Raw genomic sequence first — 22,254 nt, 5'->3', positions numbered from 1 at the left:
AGAGCAGATGCCCACCTTTCCCATCATGGGACAATTTAGTTGTCCAAAATATGCAAGGAAGCACTTACAAAGCCTCCAGTGCAGAGCAAAGGGGTACACTGACGAGCAGAGATTTATCCATCCCACACATATTTGTTCTCATTTGTGCAGCACACAGAAGAGGACCCCTCACAGGGGAGGACCCTTTGCACTCCACTGCCTGTCAGTTTGAGCAGCTCTCCAGTTTCTCTGGAGGTATGTGTACATCTCCATGCTGGCTATGTCAGCAAGAGCACAACCCATAGGAAGGGAGAGGTATGGCATGAGGAGACTTCGCAGGTAGTGAAAGCAGAAAGTCTCCTTTCTCTGCTTCTGAATACTCTTGTGGGCCAATGAAGAAAACACTCTTTTTTATTATTATTTCTTTTCTTTTCCTCAAATGAGTAAGTTACTTTTTTTAATGGCAACCTGTTCTGCTCTGAGTACTGCACTTCCATTGGCAATGTGACTAGAACTAACTTCTCACCTGACAGTAAAAAAAATGGACGTGCATTTTCTCAGACTAATCATTTCTTCAAGTCCGTGTTCTTCACACCAATATTCATGTAGTTCCTCTATTATACTTGGTGTAAGGAGAAAACTGGCAACTGTATTCAAAGCAATGATAAGTTACCATTTTAATGATTCCTTATGTTGTGAGTAATTTATAAATCACTCAGTATCTTCCGAGCAAAGCTTGCCTTCTGTTTTTAAAACGTACCCTTTTGTATCCAACAAAGGGTTTCAGTGCAATAAGCATTAAGGTGTGTCTCCTAGCTTTTACCTGCAAGCAATAATGATGTTGTCAAGCGTTTCAGGTGAGACCAGCCCAGGATTTTGGGGTGGGGAAAGACACTGTGTTATACAGCATCTTCAGTTCTTCCCTCAGAGGGAGGCAGAGGCACCTTGAAAGGCTGAGTATAAGGACATCTACCGAGTGTCTTTTTACATAGACATCAGAGCTGGGGGGGGGGGAGGGAAAAGGAACAGACCTGTAACCATAACTCAGTTGGACTTGTATCCGAGAAGTCAGATGCAATGGATTGGCTCCCTCACCGAACAACTGCTTTTCTGTTCCTTTTATTGGTAAGTGAAATTTTAAAACAATATTTGTAAACTTTATGATTGTGTCAGTTGAATCTCCTCAGCAGACCATTACTTTTCACACTGTAAACTAATCTGACTTTCCCAACTCCCCATAGAAAAAATAAATAAATAAATGTGAATTTAGCATAAAGAAATAAAGCTCTGCTTGTTTTAAACTCAGTTTCTGAAGATCCTATACAAGTAGCTTAGGTTTTCATTAAATGCTGGCAAATATTTATTTTGATTATGACTTTGCAGTCTTTTAACGCTTAATATATAACTTTCTGTTTAATGCATGAATTTTCAGATAAATGTTTAGGGGTACAGTTTAAGGAGTTGCTTTTCTTAATAAAAATAATTTTTTTTTTTTAAAGTCCCCGAAGTCTGATTGGATATTATTTCCTTCTATGTCTTTATTTTTCTGATCAATTGAGAGAAGATGGAGAGCAACTATTGTTTCCTAAACTGATAAGTTTCAGAGCTGAATGTGAGTTTTATGGCTACATTCAAGAAAAAAAAAATAAAAAATAGTGAAGACTGTAGCCAAGCAAAAATTAAGACTTGGCCCATGATTTCACGTTACAAAGAATTCCTACCTTGTAGTGTGCGTTTGTGTCAGAGCAGCCATGTGCTTAGTGAGTGAATGCGTGATGAAAGTGTTGCTCTTTGGGTTTGTTCTTCTTATGGTAAAAGGAAAGTAGTTGGTATGGTCAAGTGGAACAGTTGTGCAGTGTGTTCATCAAGGCACAGAAATTACTGAGAAATGACTTAAAATAATTCTACTCCCACATTATGATTTTTACGTGGATTCTTCTCACTCATCTGTGCTGCTCTTTTAAAACTACGTAGAGGTTTAAGGTCCTGAAGATTGATAAAGGTAGAATTTAGAGTATAGTCATATCCTTTTGTGTATTTCACTTTACACAATATATTAGTAAGCGCAAATGTTTGTTAATTCCGTATTATTGACACCTCTGGAAATGCGGTAGTCAGGGAAGAAGGGTTTGTTGTTATAGTGTACGAAATCCCAAGGCTTAAACAGTCACAGTTTGGCAATCAGTAAAGTAGAACTAAGCAGCGCAGGGCAGCTGCCAAGCAAACAATGTCAAAACTTGGCAAAAGCGAGTTATGGTTCGGATGAGTTTCTGCTTGTTCAATGCAGCATGCAGATCTGTGAGATTGGCGTGTTGCACATGATACTAACAGTGCTGGATTTTTATATTACAATACTGACTATTTATTTTATTCTGTTACTTGGTGATGCATAGTTCTGATGTATTGAAGTTTAAAAAAAATAATAATAAAAATCAAGTTTGCTGTACTGTATTTAAAATCTGTCTTTCCAAAAGTGCTTTTACTGCTTTAACTTTTCTTGTCAACTCTGGAGCAATTTTCATTCTTTTGGTATATTATCATTATGATTGTGACTGAACCAGGGCATGTAAAGAAAAAGGAGTGACTATGAAAACTGCCACTACATTTAGACAAGTACCAAATATATGAACTTTTACTACCCAGAGGAAACAACTGTTCTTGTTGTGTGCTTTCCTGAATGACAGCATTTATGGTGGCCTGTACAGCCTAACTGCATTTTTCAGCACTGTACAGAAAGCTGATAGAGAAACTGTAGAGAATAACCGTATTATAAATTATGTATATAATTTTAGTGCATTCTGAGAAAGTGTCTTGGCTTTCAGCTTGATTAATCTTTCATGAAAATTACCTGTCTCAATAGTGTATTGGCTTAGTATATTGCTAATAAGTTGTAGCAAATAAAATGGCTGTGGAATTATACATATTTTAGCACGCTAGCACACTTTCAAAAAAAAGAAAACTTACGAGCTCTGAAACTAATAATTTTCCATATGCATTTCACCATTGGTGGGACTGATTCTGCAACCCTTGCTCATGTGACTTCAAAGGTGTTATTCTCATGAGTAAGGGAGTTCTGCTTGTGGTACTTGCACAGACACGTTTTATGGAAATAACCTGTTTGATCAGGTATGACTCTCCTCCTGCCAGCCATCAGGTGACTGTTAATAATTTTAAATTCACCGCATCTTTCATATGCACTTTTGTCTGGCTACATTTTCCCATGTGTTATCTTTTTTTTTTTTTTTTTTCCAGTTGTTAGGCTCTGGTTACACCTCCTACTCATAACTTGGTTGCATATAAAAATATTAAGGAACCATATAATCTACTTGCACTTGCATACTAAATATCTGCAAGGATGTAGCCATAAAACTGCAGGCCCTTCTGCAGAAGAAAAAATATTATAGAAATAGAAACTAAAGCAATTCTGCACCAGGAATTATCATGCAAGATGAGTTTCGTAAGTTTGCAGTTACATTCCTGAGTAAAAATGACCCCTAAGTAAATGTGTATTTGCAGCTGGAGCACTTTAAACTAGAACTCAGGTTTTATTGAGGATATTTATTGAGGAGAGCACAATTAGAGCATGTGTAATTTGAAAAACTAAAATTTGAATGATAATGGCTTATACCCTGTATTGAAATTACTTTTCTATTCATTTTTCTAACGGTTAAGCTCAGGTAATATATGGAAATTCATTATTTCTGTACGACTTGTCCTCTGCTGTATTTCTCAGTAGAAAAGAAACATTCTCAGAAACATTCCCAAAGTGGTTAGTTCTTTGAGTAAATATATTTTAAAATAAATACAACTTTAGAATTTATTCTTCTGACTGACATGAACATTATTATATTTCTGTTGAAATAGTAGTGGGTCCTCCATACCAGGTGCAATACAAAATATTGACTTCACTTCCTAAGACAGGAAGCAACAGAAACACCTAACTTTTGCAGAATTACAAAAGCAATTGACAGAAAAATGAAAAATTAACCTGAAAACCATCCTCTTAAAAGTGAAAGCACATCATTAGTGACCTGCAAAAATGGAAAGTACAGACAAAAACTTATCCTTGTTTTGATTTAAAAGTGAATATACTGCTTCTTTTTAAAATGAGTTTGTGTCTTATATTTCAGGTGTGCTTCTTATTACTTAATGCACAGATTTATCTTTTCTCAAAGAGGTGCAGAAAGCATAAAGAGAGGGATTAATTATTTCAACCTTTTACTAGACAGAGCTTGGCTGAGTAAGACGTAAAAGTCCCAAAATGCTGACACAACCAGAGCTACCATGGCACCCTGATGACTCATATAATATATGTGAGTTCTCAGCACTCCTCCCATCATGGCCAATAACAATACCGCTGTTGACTTCAAAGAATGGGAATCAGATCCAATATGAATAATGCTGGGAAGATGTTACAGGCGTGTTCAGTCATTTAGATATAAGTAGGTGGAGGAGGGAGGATTCCATAATTGCGTATAATATTGCTTGGCAGTCAATTAATGATTAGTTAATTTTTGTTTGCAAATTGCTTTGAAGGTGCAAAGAACCATGCACATCCTATAGGCCTAATTCTCTTCCCAGTTACATCAGAATAAATCCAGCATAAATCCAGTGTGATTCTAAAGCATCATTTTAAATACAAGGTTCTTTGCAATAAAATACAAGCTTTCAGATAGGCTACTGTGAGAATGACAGCCACAATAAATATGTCTTCTGCTTGCACCTCTCTTAGTCCATACCAGAAGCAGATTGTGCAACTAGTTTATAGCTTCTCAGCACAGTTTCCATTTTTTCAGGGTGTCTCAGAGACAAACGGGACAGGAAATCGTGGTTTCATTCTGATCAGCTTGCTTGCCCCAAGGTCCTTAAGATACATCTCACAGGTTTCAGTGCTTTCTATTGCTTTAATTATCATTAAGCACTGAATCTGTGGAAAGTATTGCATGCAGGCACTCAGATACTAGTTTGGAAAGGAAATTCATTCATTATGTACAAGAATACCAAAGTTAGCTGCTAGCAGACAGATGACTAAATGTACTTCTCCTCTCGAAATACCATTAGATAAAGAATTTGCATCACACGGATGTTAAAAATAGACAGCTGGGTTTTGGGGAGAGCCTTTTAACTGCTAATAATAGTGGAGATCTAGAAAACATTGCTTAGGGAGGCATCTCTGGGTCATGTTGGATAGATGTCACTTCAAAATTGTCTAGGTTTATCTGATGAACGAGAAAATTTTATATGGTGTATGCCTGCCCTCCTTCCTATAATACAGCAGTAACTGAGAAAGTCTTGCTGAATGCATACCTCAAGTTTGTTAGATCAGCATTTTAAAGATGCATGACAAACTGTACTAAGGACTCTGTACTCAAAACCATCAAGATTTCTTTAAAGAGAAATTAGCAGCATGTAGCAGCAGGGTCCTTTGTCAGTGGGGGACAAATTTGGAAATACTGGGCCTTAATTTACAATTCCCAAATTCTTGGCATTCTTATTATCAGTGCTCCAGTGGATGAAACTGCAGTGTAAAAAGGATATTTTCATTGCTTGGAAGCAGAACTCTCTATGGACTGAAATCAAGTTTTTTAATTAATATTTATGTCTTTAAAGAACAGAATTCTCCACAAGTTTTTCTTTACAGAGATGTCCAACACAGTTTTTCAGGTAGCCCTGTTAAACACAAGAGTGACATGAACAGATGTGATACAGTTTCACTCTTAAATGACAGAATAGGCCATAGGATGCAGTCAGAAGATGAGACTCACTGGTATTGCATTAGTATAGCCATACTTTTCTGGGTCAAGACAATTCCTTGCTTGCATGCCAGAAGAGATTTCAGCCTAAGGGTGGAGAGGATTTCACTGTACTTGCTAAAGGACTCTCTGTTGTGCAGGTGGGATCAACTGATAAGAAACATTGAATCAGTGCCATTTCTGGTGGACTTTGTCAGTCAGTCTCTCTGGTGAGGGTGTAATCTGAACCTTCTACTCTCCCATGTTTTCCCAAGCCACAAGGGGTTTTATAAAAGCATAGGGTTTAAGTTCTACTGAGGTGAAACCACTCCACACTTTAAATGAGTCCGATATTGCAGATTGCCTTCTCTGAGGTAATGACTCATATGAATCCCATTCTGAAGCCAAAGATTTAAACAGTCCTCAAGACATAAACTCAGATTAAAAGCTGTATTGATGTTTTGAATACAATATGAACATATCTGTTTCCCTTCCAAAGACCTAATGCAGCTTTGTAATGATTGTCCCGTAGAGAACTTTTCTTAACAATTTGTGTCAATAACTTGCTCAAAGAAAGAAACAAACAGGAAAAAACAAACAAACAACAAAAACAACAACAACAACAACAAAAACTTACTCTTACTTCAGTATTTATTTCCTATTACTTTATTACTTATATATGATTAAGTACTTCATATTACTTATGAATGGTCCCTTAAATTTAAATGTTTTATATATATATATATATATATATATATATAAAAATATATATATATATATATATATATATATATATATGTGTGTATCTACCTCACATATATATATATATATATATATATGTGAGGTAGATACACAGCCCAAACACCCTCCTTCATAGACATTAGAGCAGCTTTTACAAGAGGTTTCAACGAGTGTTCTTGGGAAGATCAGTTCATTAGAGACATCGTTTAAATGAAGGTGAAGGTGCTGTTCATTTATCTTTTGCATGTAAGAGATTGTTTTAACATGAAATAAGTGGAAAAAAGTCCTTGACAGAACAGCAACGCAGTACATTTAAAGTGTGAAAAGTCCCATGAGGTAAATATACTGCAAACAGAAAAGTTATCTCACATTATATCCATACAATATCTGTCACAAAATCTACCAGACAAAAGGCGTCAGACAAAGAAACAAAACAATCAAAACTTGAACTGTACTGGGAAATTACAAAAACATGAAAAATTGAAAACTACAACCATTCATCAAGTTTGGTGAGAAAAGACAAACTCTGCATCGCTTTTTGAGTCACATAGATATTATGTTTTCTCCCAATTATGAAACCAGAATCCAGTCATTCAGATCCCATGTTCTCCAATCTTTACATCTGAAGAGAGCAAAGGTAGATCCTGAATCAAAAACAGTGCTCTGAAAAAGTACATTGACCAAGTGAGCTTTATTGTCACCATTTATTTAGGAAGAAGATTAATTAAACTGTGCTTTCTTTTAAATTGTGCTAATTAAGAAATTGATGAATCTATATGATTTTAAAGTAATTACTCATTGCATCTGACTCTGTAAACTATATTTACATGAGTCTTTAGTTGCATGGTTATACTTCAAATTGAAGCCCACTGAACTCCAGGAAAATCTGCCTGATTCCAGTTGCTTTTCCATTTTACCTGGAATCTCTTTAACCTCAGTGGGATGTTTGAAGAAAACTTTTTGTTCCTTTTGGTTAAACTGTATATCAAAGTATTACAGGTCTACTGCGGACTCTCTAAATAAGATACAACAACAACAATAACAAAGAATAAAATACACATTCTTTAGAACAAATCTTGCAATCCCTTCTTTCTTCAGCTGAGATGGTATAATGTAAAGTCTGTGTAAAAGTTGCATTTTTATATAGATATAACTTGTATGGCACATCCCTTCAAACTGAAAGTGCCTTGAAAGACAAAAATAATTTTAAAAGCATTAACTTTCAAAAATTATAGCGATATATAAAGGAAAAAAAAAAAAAAAAAAAAAAAAAAAAAAAAAAAAGAACCATGTAATGTAATTTATGGAAATTCTTCAGCTACAACCTATATAAGTTATTACGATAGATTACAGAAAACATACTGCTCCTACTCCGCAATTTAGCAATGTATAGCAGCCAAGTTTTGGTTATTGAATTATGTCCTGTGTCTTTATATGCTGATCATCTTATCATTCTTGCAGGTGTTCTTGGATTTCAGCACAGGATTTCATGTAGAGGTAATATATATTTCTTTAGAAACTAATTTTCTGATAAAATGTAATGTAACCAATGTAAAAATGACATGGAAAATACTAGAGTAAGATATTTCTGAACTTGAAGATTGAAAACATATGTATGTATTAAATGGTTACAGGTAGTAATAACCTGCTCATCCTCTCAGAAGTTCTCCTGAACCTATATGAATACCTAGAAATAAGTTTAAAGTACACATGTACAGTGTTAGAGTTTGGGACCTGCGGATGTATTCTTCTCCTCCCTATTGTGGGAAATTCTTTATGTCTGAATTAATTTAAAATGTATTGAGGTTGGTGGTCATATGTTAATGGTACTCTATGTCGAAGGTAAAAGAATGGAGTGAAAATGGAACAGCAAGATGGAAAACCTTCAGAAGACAAAAACGTGAATGGATAAAATTTGCTGCAGCTTGTAGAGAAGGAGAAGATAATTCTAAGAGGAATCCAATTGCCAGAGTAAGTAGAAAGTATAGCAGAATTGTTCACTGACAAGGAAGCTTTTTCTAAAGACAGATAAAAGCAGAGAAATTTAAGAGCACATTTGCTTAGACTAGTCAAGGCAAGGAATGTAGAATAAAAGAAAAATGATACAGTATTTCCAGCTCTGCTGACAGTCTCATATGTGAAACCACACAGCCGCTGAGGAGTGATCAAAGGCTTCCTAGAACATTGCAATCAGACCCCTTCCTGGAGAGCTCCAACCATAGTCTCTTTAGTGTCTGTACTAGATTGAAATATTTTTCTTTTCTCTCTCAATTTGAGAAATCCCTGAACGAGCACAAGTCAAGGATGATGTCTGACTCCTGTGGACAACAGAGCAAAGAGTTTGAGTGCCACAATAAAAGAAAGACATAAAACTATTAGAGAGTGTCCAAAGGAGGGCTATGAAGATGGTAAAGGGTCTGGAGGGGAAGAAGTATGAGGAGCAGCTGAGGTCCCTTGGTTTGTTTGGCCCAGAGCAGAGGAGGCTGAGGGGAGGCCTCATGGTGACCTGCAGCTTCCTAATGAGGGGAGCAGAGGGGCAGGTGCTGAGCTCTGCTCTGTGGTGACCAGGGACAGGACCCAAGGGAATGGCATGGAGCTGGGACAGGGGAGGATCAGGCTGGGTGTTAGGAAAAGGTTCTTCACTGAGATGGTGATCAGGCACTGGAACAGGCTCCCCAGGGCAATGGTCATGGCACCAAGCCTGCTGGAGTTCAAGAAACATTTGGGCAATGCTCTCAGATACATGGTCTGATTTTGGATAGTTCTCTGTGGAGCCAGGAGTTGGACTCAATGATCTTTGTGGGTTCCTTCTACCTCAAGATATTCTGTGATTCTGTGATTCTTCTTCTCCCCCTGTCCATACTGCTTCCAAGGTCCAGCCACAGCATAATACTCGTGGAAATTTCTCTCCCCAAGCATTTTCACTTCACCACCAGAAGATTTAAAGGAAAGAGAAAACCTGTCCAGTATTTAAGGGCAGACATAGCTATAGGCTGCCTGTTTTGTAGAAGAGCCTTCAATTTGTTCTATAAATTGAATCTTGTGAAATGTGGTTAGGAGGAAAACTAAACTTATACACATTTTTTTAAGGAGACTAATTACAGAAAAATGAAAACACTGCAGATGTTCTCAGTAAAATGGTATAAGTCATATTTTGTAATAACATTATGTATTATTGTAGATTCGATCAGATTGTGAAGAAAACAATCCAATCACATACAGCATCTCTGGAGTTGGAATTGATCGTGCCCCATATGGAATATTTGTTATTAACCCAAGAACAGGAGACATTAATATAACAGCAATAGTGGATAGGGAAGTGACCCCAGTATTTGTTGTAAGTACTCCCATTTTATTTTTCCTTTAAAATGATGAATTCAGGGTGGTGCTGGGGAAGCACAAGGAGAATAATGCTCTAATTCATTTGTTTCAGATTGTAGCTTTGCTTCCTTCAATTCTGGTTTTAAAATGAGTAATCTCTTTATCTAGATACGCTGCTTTGCTAAACACTCAGTGACGGGTATGGATTTGGAACCACCTCTTGAACTTCGAGTCAGAGTTCTGGATATAAATGATAATCCTCCTATATTTGCACAATCTGTATTTACAGGAGCTGTTGAAGAATGCAGTATGGACAGTAAGTAACTATGTTATTGCCTATCATAGTAAAGTTGGTGAAGATCCAATAGTACAGTTGATATAAACCTGGGGTGTTCATTCAACATTTTTTTAGGCAATGACGTACTTTTCCCAAGGCTACTGCAGAGGAAGGAGCAGGAGATGTTTCTCAGAGTGTTACTGGAGTAGGGCCCAAGATCATTGCTTAAAATTAAACAGCAATGCTTCCCCCTTCCTCCCACACAACAATGCTGAATATTCTAGTTCCTAAGTGTACCATCATGAAATTCCTTTAGATGTGACAACTTAAAATAAATTGGTCCATTTCTTCTCATTAAATGATAATAATAACATTACAACTACATTTATTTCCTGTGAAGGTACATAAATTACTTTTTTTTTCAGCCTGAGTATTGAAGTTACACTAGAATATTACTAAACAAGCTCTTTCTTAAATACCTAAAATGGTTCTTTTTACCAAAAGCATTGCAAGCATCATTAAACATGAGAACAACACTGAGTGTGTTACACTCATGTCCTACATTCTAGAAAATCTCATTTAAAACTGTGGAGATATCTTCTGTGAATATCTTCAGGCTCAAAACTTACAATTTTTACATATTCCCTATGGTGACTTAAAGAAGTTCAGAGAAAATGTACCTAACTCCACCTGACTTTAATTTGTAATGCATTTTACAGTCATTCACATTCAGTCAAAATCGGTACTAGGAAATTAAACTTCCATTTGCTTCAGAAATGTCAACAAACAGCTTTCAGTCATTTTTATACACGAAGTATTTCTGATTTCAGAACAGGTTTTTTTCTGATTTTTTTTTTTTTTGATTGTTATTCTTAGACACACTGGTGATGAAAATAATTGCATCAGATGCAGATGAACCTAATAACTTGAATTCTAAAATTGCCTTCAAGATAGAGAGTCAGGAACCTTCAGGCCCACCAATGTTTGTTATGAAAAAGGCTACTGGAGAACTCCATCTGGCAAATTATCTTGACAGAGAGGTAACATTTCCAAAGTCAAACAACATGATTTCATTGTGTGTGCATGTTATGAGAGTGACAAAAAATAGAGAGAAAGAGAGAGTGAGAAAGTGTGTTTTCTTTGTTTTTTAAAACGGGTAAATGCATTTCTTTATATATGTTAAAATATCTACAGCAAATTCCCGTATTAGGAAACAGTAGCATGACATAAGTATTTGTAGTTTATAAGATGTGCAGATGCTTGTAACATAGTCATTTCTCTTTTTGTGACAGCAACACAGTAGCTACACTCTGGTTGTGAAAGCATCAGATCGGGATGGAGCTGGAGATGGAATTTCATCCCTTTGTAGCTGTCATGTGAAAGTTATTGATGTCAATGACAACTTCCCAACTCTTGCTCAAAGCTCCGTAAGTTTTTAATATCAAATGCAACATTATTGTTAGAAAGCACAAATCCATTTCTGCTAAACCGCATCTGCAAAAATGTGAGGTGATGCAGCTCTTCAGACCTGCAACCAGAATCACAATTTACACAGAATACTTTTTTTTTTTTTTTTTTTTTTTTTTTTTTTTTACTGTTAAAGTTAGTATTAACTGAGGGAAGAACATTTTTCAAAGATTTCTCTGTGGTCAGCTGTATCTCCCTCATTATATATGTTAGTGTTTGCTAATAGGTATTTATCTGTCATTACAGTTCTCAGCAGCTATTTCAGAAAATTCACTCAGTTCAGAACTGCTACGAATACAAGCTCTGGATGCTGATGAAGAGTTTACCGACAATTGGTTAGCGGAGTTTTTCTTTATATCTGGTAATGAAGATAATTGCTTTGAAATTGTTACAGATCCAGCTACAAATCAAGGAATCCTTAGAGTAATTAAGGTATGGATAAATAATATGATTCAGCTGTTGAAATAATCATCTTAAAATAATTTTAATTGTTAAATATATATATATCACTAACAACAATGACACTCAACCATTTAAAATAAGATACTTAAATAAGATTACAGTCCAGGAAGTTTTATTTATTTTCTGATTTTCCATGTTTTATCTTTTAGGAACTGAATTATGAACATATCCGAACTCACTCACTGAGTATCGGTGTCAGGAACAAAGCTGAATTCCACCACTCTGTTATGTCTCAGTACCAAGTCATCGGAACACCCCTCATAGTTGAAGTAAAAAATGTGATTGAACCTCCAAGGTTTAATCCATCTTCAATTATCTTTTTTGTATCACAAAAAATGAGGGCGAACTATGTTGTGGGAACATATACAGCTATCGATGAGGACACAGGGACTACTGCAACCAATGTTGTGTAAGCTCTGATCTGCTTAAACTCCTGGATGGAAAAATTCTTTTAATTGAGATTACAATGAGATTAGGAATAGGTATTCTCTACTGCAGCCAAAGAAGTAGAAAAGGATCTTGCAAAGGGTTAAAAAAAGGGTTCCTAAAATAACAGGAAAAAATTAATGACAATAATAATAGCAATAGAATAATAGAAATATAATACTATGTTCTTATGATATGGTTGTTTTTGTTTCCTGACCTACTTTCCTTAGCCTTGTGCACAATGCAAACAAGGTATCATTCTTCTCTCAATCTGTAATTTAAATAAATCAAAACTGATTTTTTATAAACCAGCTTAAGAACACAGAAAGAGAATCTGCCTGCATCTCTAAAAAAAAGCAAGCAGAAAACCACAATAATGGGCAATATTATACAATCAGAACACAAGAGGTCACTAACAGGTCATTCTATAGTTAAAAAAAAAAAATGCTTTGACATTTATTTCTGATGAAATTCATGAAAGTTAATTAATACGAATAATTTGTTTTATTAACATATGCAGAAATAAATGTACCCAATTTAACAAGGTTTGAAAAGCTTTCATAAAACTGACAAAAATATTAGCAAATATAACCACATACGACCACAGTATGTTGTAGGAGGAGTTGTGGCTACTGATGTTATCAAAGGTTCTGTTAAAGGTTTACAGGGACCAGACAGATTTTATTTACTTTCAGACTATGATAGCACTTTCAAAATATAATGAACTTTATGCATTTCCTTTGTTGACAATTATTTTTTATGGTGTATATCTTTTGACATCTACAAAAATGTTGTTTGAAAAGGCTAAAATGCAATGGCGTCTAGCATAATCTAAAGAAAAAATATTCCAAAGTGACAAACATTATTTGCAAAATGAATATATAGCAGACCACTATACCATACGGAGTCCACATTAATTGGAATAATTTATTCCACCCACATAACTAGGTCTGCATTTATACTGTTTCATATTAAACATAATTCTGAATATTTTTATTTGAACAAATACAGATATAGTATAGGACGTGATCCAGGTGCCTGGTTCAGAATCAATCAAAACACTGGTGAAATCACACTGAACAAAGTTATTGACTGGGAATCCTCCTATGTATCCCATGGGCAGTACAGAGCAGAGGTTCTGGCTATTACTAGAGGTAAGAAAACAGATTCAGTTTTCTGAAATAAAATACACTTTGTACAATTTTTTTTTTCCGTTCCAAATTTTCCCACCTGAACTGCATTATTTATAGTATCAACATTGCCTCCTGATTACAAATATCTTCTTCTTACAGGGGTTCCTCAATATACTGCCACTGGCACCATTGTGCTTACAATGCAAGGCGTTAATGACAATTGTCCAACTATTAATACAGCATTAAGGAAAGTATGTATGCATTCCCCATCAGTGGTCATCACAGCAAAGAGCGTAAATGGTGATCTATACGGGCTCCCCTTTACATTCAGCATACATGGTGAACCTCAAACTACGTGGATTATCAGATCAATAAATGGTAAGTTAAACTACATTTTATAACAGAATAAATCATAGTAATTACCTCCTATCTAAGATTACAGAGTAGGATATGTTTTCATAAGAAACAATACAAAACAGTCATTAAAATCCATTCTTCTCACTTAAATATGATTTTATATTCATTTGAATCCAAAGAGTTGCTCTATATATATGTTAGTACTGAATGAATATTATTACATGCATTTTAACTAGTTATCTTTTAAAGGAAACTAAAAATATATTGATACAAATAGAGCAGCAAAATGGTATGTGAGTGTGATAACTACAATAAGCAGCTTTATTGGTCTAAACCTAATGAGGTAATTCAAAAGACAGGTTGATATTTTTTATTTCTATATTATTATTTAATTATTTTAATTATTTTTATTCTAAGCATATGACAAAGCTTTTTATTTATATGAGAGCAAAAGTTCTTTGTAATTTTTATTTTTATGAGAGTCTCATGAAAATGGTAAATAAAGATTACAGCTTTTGCAATGTATGGTACAAATTCTGCTTGCTTTTTGATTAATCATATCTCATACATTTCTTAATGACAGAATTTGCAAAATTTACTGTATGTATAGAAGGCTTTATTAAACAGTAAATATCAGATTTGCAACTATCCTTGTAACTCCTATTTGTCCTAAACAGATGCAAATTCATAATTTTAAATATTTTAAAATAACTGAAATACCATTTGAAAAAAAAAAAAAAAATAGAAAGCATAACTGGCATGTAAATTCCTAGTGAGAGAAAAGAAAATGTGTAAATCTTGCAAATTATATGTTAACAATTTTTGAAATAAAAATGAGGAAAATCAGCAGTAGATATATAAAAAAAGTGCATTTGTCCCTTTTATATTTTTCAAGTTAAAAAGTGATGACTAGATTGATCTTGCTCAGGTTCTCCAAATTAAATAAATAAATAAATAAATAAATAAATATTAATAAAAATAATAACCAACCAAACAAATAAAAACTACCAGCATAGATCATGTTTCAGCTTTGAATAAGTACTGTAGATACATAAGAAGATCTAATGCAAACGCTTAGTCTGTACTATTAACATAATTCACCAAAATTATAGATTTGAGCAGTTTTTAAAGTCAACATCTTAATCTAAATATTTTTTTATTTTTTTTTTTTTCCCCTAAAGCTACCTCTGCAGAATTAGTGAGCCAGAACATGGACTTCTACCTTTATAAGATCTATATTAGAGTAAGAGATAGCCAAGGCCGAAGCTGCTTACAACCGTACATAATTCCTCTACAAGCTTGTCGCTGTGACAGTCGCAATTATTGCAGCAGTGGGGCCACAAAAATAATTATCATTGGTGGTGGTGGTGGTAGTCCTGATGGTGACAGAATTGGTTGGACTGATAGGCCTGTTACTGAAGACTACACAGACGTGACATACTGGAATGTTAACACTGAAACTTATGAGCCATATACTGGTGAGGATGGAAATGGTTATCCTCTCACATATGGCCCATCTTCTACTACACTTAGCGGTGCTGCCATTGGCCTGATGTTTCTTGGTGGCTTAATATTTGTTCGTAAGTATTAAATTTATAAAATATATATTTTTTAACCTTTACAAAGTGTATTTTTTATTCTTCTAAAGTAAGGTGACTTTTTGGTCATTTGTTAACTCATGGGCTCCCATGTGCAACTTGGCAAAACAAAAACACAAACAAAATCAAAAACTATAGGAATTGTATGGACACATATAGGATGTATGTACATGTACGAACACAGGTATATATATGTAGAATATAGGATACATACATATGTTTCATTCAGAAATAACTCTTTCTATCCTAAGATCTAGGGTTTTATTCCTTAGGTATTCAGTTTTCAGACTACCATGAAGAGTAGAAGTGTTTAGTAGAAGGTTCAGAAGATTCTGGCAAAAGCTGCCCCTATTACTTTACAATTTACACTTTGCAATTTGAACGTCAGTTAAATTACTAAAAAAAAATGGGCAACTATCAAACTGGGTATGAAAAGATGTAAGGAAGGAACGAGTTTCCTTTGAACTGTAGGACAGATTACAGTGGTAAAATGAGGAAGATCATAATCTTAACTTTTTGCCATTGCTGCTAAATATGACATCTGTTAAAAAACAGTACTGTATACAATAAAGGATCAATATGTGATTTTCAATATGTGAGCTTCAGCAATTACTTCTCTGACTGCTGCAGTCAGATGTGGTTGCTCTTCTTTCATGGCATTGGCATCAAGCAGTCAACATCTGAAACTGTCCAGTGCAGAAGTACTGACTAAAATAACTATGAGAACCTGACTCTTGAAGAGAGTGATCGTATTGGTTTTTGGTCTCTGATTAAATGGGAATCAACAAAGATAAAATTTTGAAGCTGCAAAAAAGACTGTTTTGTTTGTAGTTCCCAGTTGGTTAATCTACAGGAAAGGCCACCTTTCTGCCTTCAGAAATTTTTTCTAGTCTTTGTTTCGCTTTGATGTTAAATTGGGAGTTTTAGATACTTTGGCTAGTCTGCTGTAAGCAAGTGAGTCTCCCCAGTAACTCTGCAGCAATATTAGGTTTTTAGCTTAACTATCTAGGTAAATAGTCTAAATACAGCTGGAATGAATATTGCAGCCCCTTCCAAAAATGAGCAATTCTTTTTTTTTCCAGCAGTTTCCAACACTGAATTCTTGAAAGAAGTAAGCATAATGCACCACACTGCGAAATCTGACTCACTGTGTCTAATCATTTCTTAAAGCCAGGCTTTGAGGGTTTGACTCTTGCTTTTCAAATAAGCATCATATATAGGTGATGGGAAGGAATATTGCAACTGGAGTGTTAGCTAAAGATCACTGTAGCCACATGAACAGTGTCCTATTGATTTTTATAAATTTATTGTTACTAACGTGTATTTCTGAAAAGAAATTACAATGTTTGAAGAGAAAAATAAGCTTATGTGTCAAGAATGAATATCACTGAATGCAAGACTGCAAGACATAGCAAGACTGGTTCTGTTTGTTTAATTTTCTTAAATCAACATCTTATATTCATTCAGTTGAGGTACATCAAAGTCTGTTCCTGGATGTATAGCTATAAATTTGCAGTAACAGCCCTACTCCACCCCAGCTTTACTCTGCTATAACTAAAGGTACAAATTATTCCAAATATCCAAATGCATACATTTTCAAAAACAGATAATGATTCTGACAGGCAGACGTGCAGGCTGATTGGTTTGAAACATTTCAAAAGGCTTTTTTTCTGAAGTTCTTGAGCACCTGTCCTCTGGGTAGAACAGTAATTCCTATGAAGAAAGGATGTCCTAAATCCCTATGTATTCTTTCTTTCCTGTTAAGTGATTCCAATTCTGATGTCAATGAGTGACTGTTGTGGCTGTGGACCTGGAGCTGCAGCTGGAGTTGGAACTGGATTTGAACCTGTACCTGAATGCACAGAAGGGGCAATTCATCCATGGGGAATAGAAGGTGCACAGCCTGAAGATAGGGTCAGTACATCCCATGTTTCAAAACCCTGCAGTAATTTCTGTTTACAGAAAAGACTACGTTTGTCTAGAAGCCAGAAAGTGTTTATATTACTATGTCATTTTGTAAAAGAAGCCTGGCATTGTCAGTCATTGCCAGGCAGGTATGAAAGCTGATTTTTAATTAAGATTTGCAGATGGAGCTTGTGTGCTTTAAGTTGTTTTTGGTTATCTTGGCCCAACAGTCTGATCTTACGATTCCCTCAGCTGAAGTGTAATTAGCAAGCTTTTCCTGTGCAAGCTAGGGCAAGATAACGCAAACCATCTTCACTGATCACCTATTACCTTGAAAATGAAAATTTTATTTATTTTATTTTATTTTATTTTATTTTATTTTATTTTATTTTGTTTTGTTTTGTTTTATTTTATTTTATTTTATTTTTTAATGGAAGTGGTGACTCTTAGCTATAATTAACAGTTTAGAGTGGTAATTCCTTAGTATGATTCACAAAGCCTTGACCTTCATAAGGAAATTTCAAAGTTATCATTCAAGGAATCAAAATATTGTTTTCCAGGATGTCTCACACATTCTTGCCCCAACAACAGCTGCTGGAGGTGATTTTGGTGAACCTTCTGGTAAGAATATCCAAAGATTTTCTATCTGTGCTATCATAAAGCTGTCTCTCAGCACTTCATGTCTTCTGGTTCAGGGAGCACATTGGTTTCTCAGCTACAACACAACCCTTCCAATCTTACCTCTGCAGATTGTCAAACTGATGCCAGTAGAACTTCCAGCATGAGTGAAGGGTCTGAGACTAGAGCCTTGAAAATGGGCAGATACATTTCTTTTGAAATATTTGCTGAGGTTTTCAAATCTCAGGCATTTTTTCTTGATCATTCCAGCTAGTGTATGGAGGCCTTTTTGAAGATACCAGTTTTAGCAGAAATGAATCTGAAGATGAAAATAAGGAAATTTTCTTTCATAATTCAGAGGTGGAAGATTTGTCCCTTGCCAATTTCAAGGCTTTCCTTAGCACAAGGGAGAATAGGACTTATCAAATAGCCCATTTGTGCACCAACCTAAATACAAAGCTGGCACACCATATAATAAATACATGTTTCTGTGATAAGGTTCCCCCAGGAATTTGATGGGCATAGACTCTAGCTCTGCAGTTTTAGCTCTGCAGTTCCACTTTCTCTTTTTCCCCATTCCTTACTCCACAACAGGAAGTAACGATGCTGGCACAGATCCATTTCCTCTAGCTTCTGACAGGAAGAAATGTCACTGTGCAAGCAACAACTTCTCAGATGAGCACTGATTAGCCAAAAATGTTCTTATCCTTAGACAAAAAGAAAAGAGAATATTTTGGGTCATAAATTTGAATATGTCTTTGTTCTCAGAGAAGTTCTGCTGCCATGGCAATAGAAATGTTTAAGACTTTCACCTGTGATTTAGTTATTTCCACTGTTCGGTACTGCTACAGTGAGAGCCCCAGGTTCAAATTCTATCACCTGAGATTAAATAGAAAAACAACAGAATTTGGCCTATATTTCTTAATGTAATCATAGGTTGTCAAAAAGACTACTGCATGTAATTGTTTTATTATATTACATTTTAATATTTAAGACCATGCATTCATTGCTAAAATATATGAAAAAATGTGGAAAAGATAAAACTGTGTGTGGATGATTTTATAATTTAGTATAAAGGTTATTTTCATTCTGTATTATTAACACCAGCAGTTGTTATGATCAGCTGTTGTTCTCCTGAATTCCCTTTAACAATCTAAGAACTAGAAAATTGGAGAGGAGTTAAAAAGCTATTTCTTTTAGTAAACAGTTTCAGACAAAACAATTTTAACCCCTGTGGGGTTATAAATATGCTTCCATGCATTTGCATAAATATCCATAAGCATTACCATATTTGCCAATGCAAATCCCATGGCAGCATATGCATACACCAGACAGAAATCTCTCCAATTGCATAAGCCAAACAATGATTTCTTAAAGCACGTATGTCTAGCTTTAACATCACAAATAAAATCGAATTTTTAGATGTCTGCTAGTATGCACTTAATTTTTATTGCAGTTTTAGTGTTTGGCACATGTGTGTAGATCTGTGCCTGTAATTATTCTAAAATATCTTTAGAATCTCAGCAGTGTCATTATATTATTTGCAAAAACAACTGGAAAATTCTGTGAAAATTTTCACAGAACACAGGAGACAGAATTTTTCTTTTCTTGTTCTCAGATATATATACAAACACATATGGAGGAGGAGGAGGAGTATGTCATGGTGTTGAAGAAACTACAGGGGTTGGCTATGCCACTGGTACTGGTTATGGAACAGCTGGAGGAGTTTCTGGAACAGGGGAAGTAAAAGGGTCAACGGGAGGAACGATAAAAGAGTATCGAGAAGGAGGGGTGAACATGGCCTTCCTAGACAACTACTTCTCTGAGGTAATTATGTGGTCTTTTTTGTGTTGTATCTGTGAGTCTGCTGTTACACTATCCTCCCCAAGTGACACTGTGAAAATACAACATCACAGAATCATGGAATCTTAGGATCCATAGTTTGGAAAAGACCCTTAAGATCATCAAGTCCAGCCATCACCTAAGAGTACCAAGTCCACCATGAAACAATGTCCACAATGTTCCTAAGCACCACATCCTAAGCACCACCTCTTAAATACGTCTAGGGGTGGTGACTCCCCACTTTTCTGGGCAGTCTGTTCCAATGTCTAAATACAAACAACTCCACTCAACTGAAACTCCCATGATACTAGACTGGTGTAAGAGCAAAGCTCACTGTACTAGTAGTAAAAACCAGGACATTAATAATGCTGCTTTTGAGCTGTTGGCACAGAAGTTTTGATTGTTCAGTAGGATTCATTTCTGTAAAACTGATGGACACACTGCAGGTATGGGCAGTAATTAAATTATTTCAGCTTAATAAATGACCATCAAATGTATCCATTTTCCACCGTTTTCAGTGTACAGATATATAATAATGTTGTGAAGTTGTTCACAAATACTTTTTCAGAGATCGTTAAATGTAGTAACTTTAAGTCTTAAGGAACTGTGAATACCAGTTCACTTTCTTCCATATTTTTATTACCTTTTTTGTTCTGTAAAAGACTTGTGAAATGCAAATGACACAAACACACAGTTTTGTAACTGGGAAAATATTAAGTTGACTTTACATACGGGATAAAATCCTATGGAGTTTACATGATTAATGGATTTATTGGATATAAATTGGATTTAATGGATATATTTCTACAATTATCATGAACTGTGATGCATAATACTATAATTGCATATGTCTTCAAAAGGTCACACAATTATTATTATTATTTTTTTTTTTTTTTTGTCTTGAGATGTTCCATTTTTCAAGTCATCTGGGCCTTATTGTGGTTGGGGAAACTTTACTACATCTTGAGTCATCACAGGTAGCAACCTGACAAAAAGTCACTCTGTTCACCTTTCTGTTTTTGCAACCTACAGAAAGCATTTGTGTATGCAGATGAAGATGAAGGTCGGCCAGCAAATGACTGCCTATTAATATATGATCACGAAGGAATAGGTACTCCTGTCGGCTCTGTCGGTTGCTGCAGCTTTATTGGAGAAGACACAGATGAAACGTATTTGGATACATTAGGACCAAAATTTAAGACCCTGGCAGAGATCTGTCTGGGCAAGGAGATCGAACCTTTCCCTGATGTCAACCCACCTTGGCCAGGCATTAATGTCACCTTTCCCAACCCTGAATGTGACCTGAACCTCCCGCCACCTGGAACCACCATCCTTGTCAACGGCTCTGCACCCATGGCTCCCCCGGTTGGCACTACCACGGTTGTTACTGAAAACACCTACACATCTGCATCTACCATACAGCCCCCACGGCCCATGCCTGATCCTTTGCTCCATGGCAATGTGACGGTGACAGAGACCTACACCTCCGGCTCTGCTTGTGTTGACCCACTGCGCGCATCCAACGTTGTTGTAACAGAAAGGGTTGTTGGTCCCGCGTCTGCCTCTGATTTGCGTGGCATGTTAGATATTCCCGATCTCACAGACGGGTCCAACGTTATCGTCACGGAAAGAGTCATTGCACCTAATTCCCGGCTTCCGACGTCTCTGAGCATTCCCGATTTGGTAGATGGGTCGAATGTGGTGGTGACAGAAAGGGTGTTCAGGCCTGCCTCTGGCATGCCGGGCAGCTTAATAAATATTCCCTCAGAGTTATCCAACACCCACAATGTGGTGGTCACTGAGAGGGTAGTGTCAGGGTCTGGGATGACTGGCCTAGCGGGGGGAGGTCTAGGGGGGGCAAATCTGGGGGGCCTGAGCAGCACAGGTCAGATGCTCAATACCGACTGCCACCTTGGCCAGGCAATGAGCACAGCATCCCCTGGCACCTCCCGGAGAAGAGTGACAAAGTACAGCACCATGCAGTACTCCAGCCAGTAAGGCTTTTGCCAGCGCACCTCCCCACTGAAATTGGCACTTGCATCAGCATTTGTTAGCTGCCACCCACCAAGAATATCATCATTTTTTACAACTAGAAAACAGCACTGAAATTTCAGGAATTCCTCCTTGAGTGAGGATCTCAGAAGGGTGCCCCATTTCAAGGTCAAAAACTTTGTCAGTGAAGGGAAAGCTGAGGTGAGCTCTAAATTTCTCTTTCTTTCCACAGAGCGATAAACTTGTGCAAACAGATACTAACGATTTTAGAGAGAGATCTGATAAGTAAGGAGAGCAGTGAGAAGGGATCCACATACAGTATCAGCATGAATTAATGTCACACAAAAGAGTGTTAAAATATTATATTGGTGAGTGATTTCCCAAGACAAGCAGATTTGGGTTAA

The 22,254-nt window shown here is 36.0% G+C and overlaps 1 protein-coding gene across 1 annotated transcript; it reads left to right on the top strand.

The window, feature by feature from the left end:
* Positions 1-1,056: 1,056 nt before the first annotated feature.
* LOC309875715 (desmoglein-4-like) lies at positions 1,057-21,856 on the top strand (the record flags this gene model as incomplete). The annotated part of the gene is made up of 16 exons (XM_082755388.1): positions 1,057-1,104; positions 7,914-7,949; positions 8,295-8,423; positions 9,634-9,789; positions 9,942-10,089; positions 10,927-11,090; positions 11,343-11,477; positions 11,764-11,949; positions 12,129-12,388; positions 13,417-13,559; positions 13,698-13,916; positions 15,077-15,475; positions 17,259-17,407; positions 17,959-18,019; positions 19,635-19,843; positions 20,891-21,856. 16 exons carry the CDS (start codon positions 1,057-1,059, stop codon positions 21,854-21,856), a joined length of 3,408 nt encoding a protein of 1,135 aa, XP_082611514.1.
* Between the last annotated feature and the right edge of the window lie 398 nt (positions 21,857-22,254).

This window comes from Aythya marila, assembly GCF_965140915.1.
Source record: "Aythya marila genome assembly, chromosome: 2".
Lineage (NCBI taxonomy): Eukaryota > Metazoa > Chordata > Aves > Anseriformes > Anatidae > Aythya > Aythya marila.
This window is presented reverse-complemented; position numbering and strand designations above follow the sequence as displayed.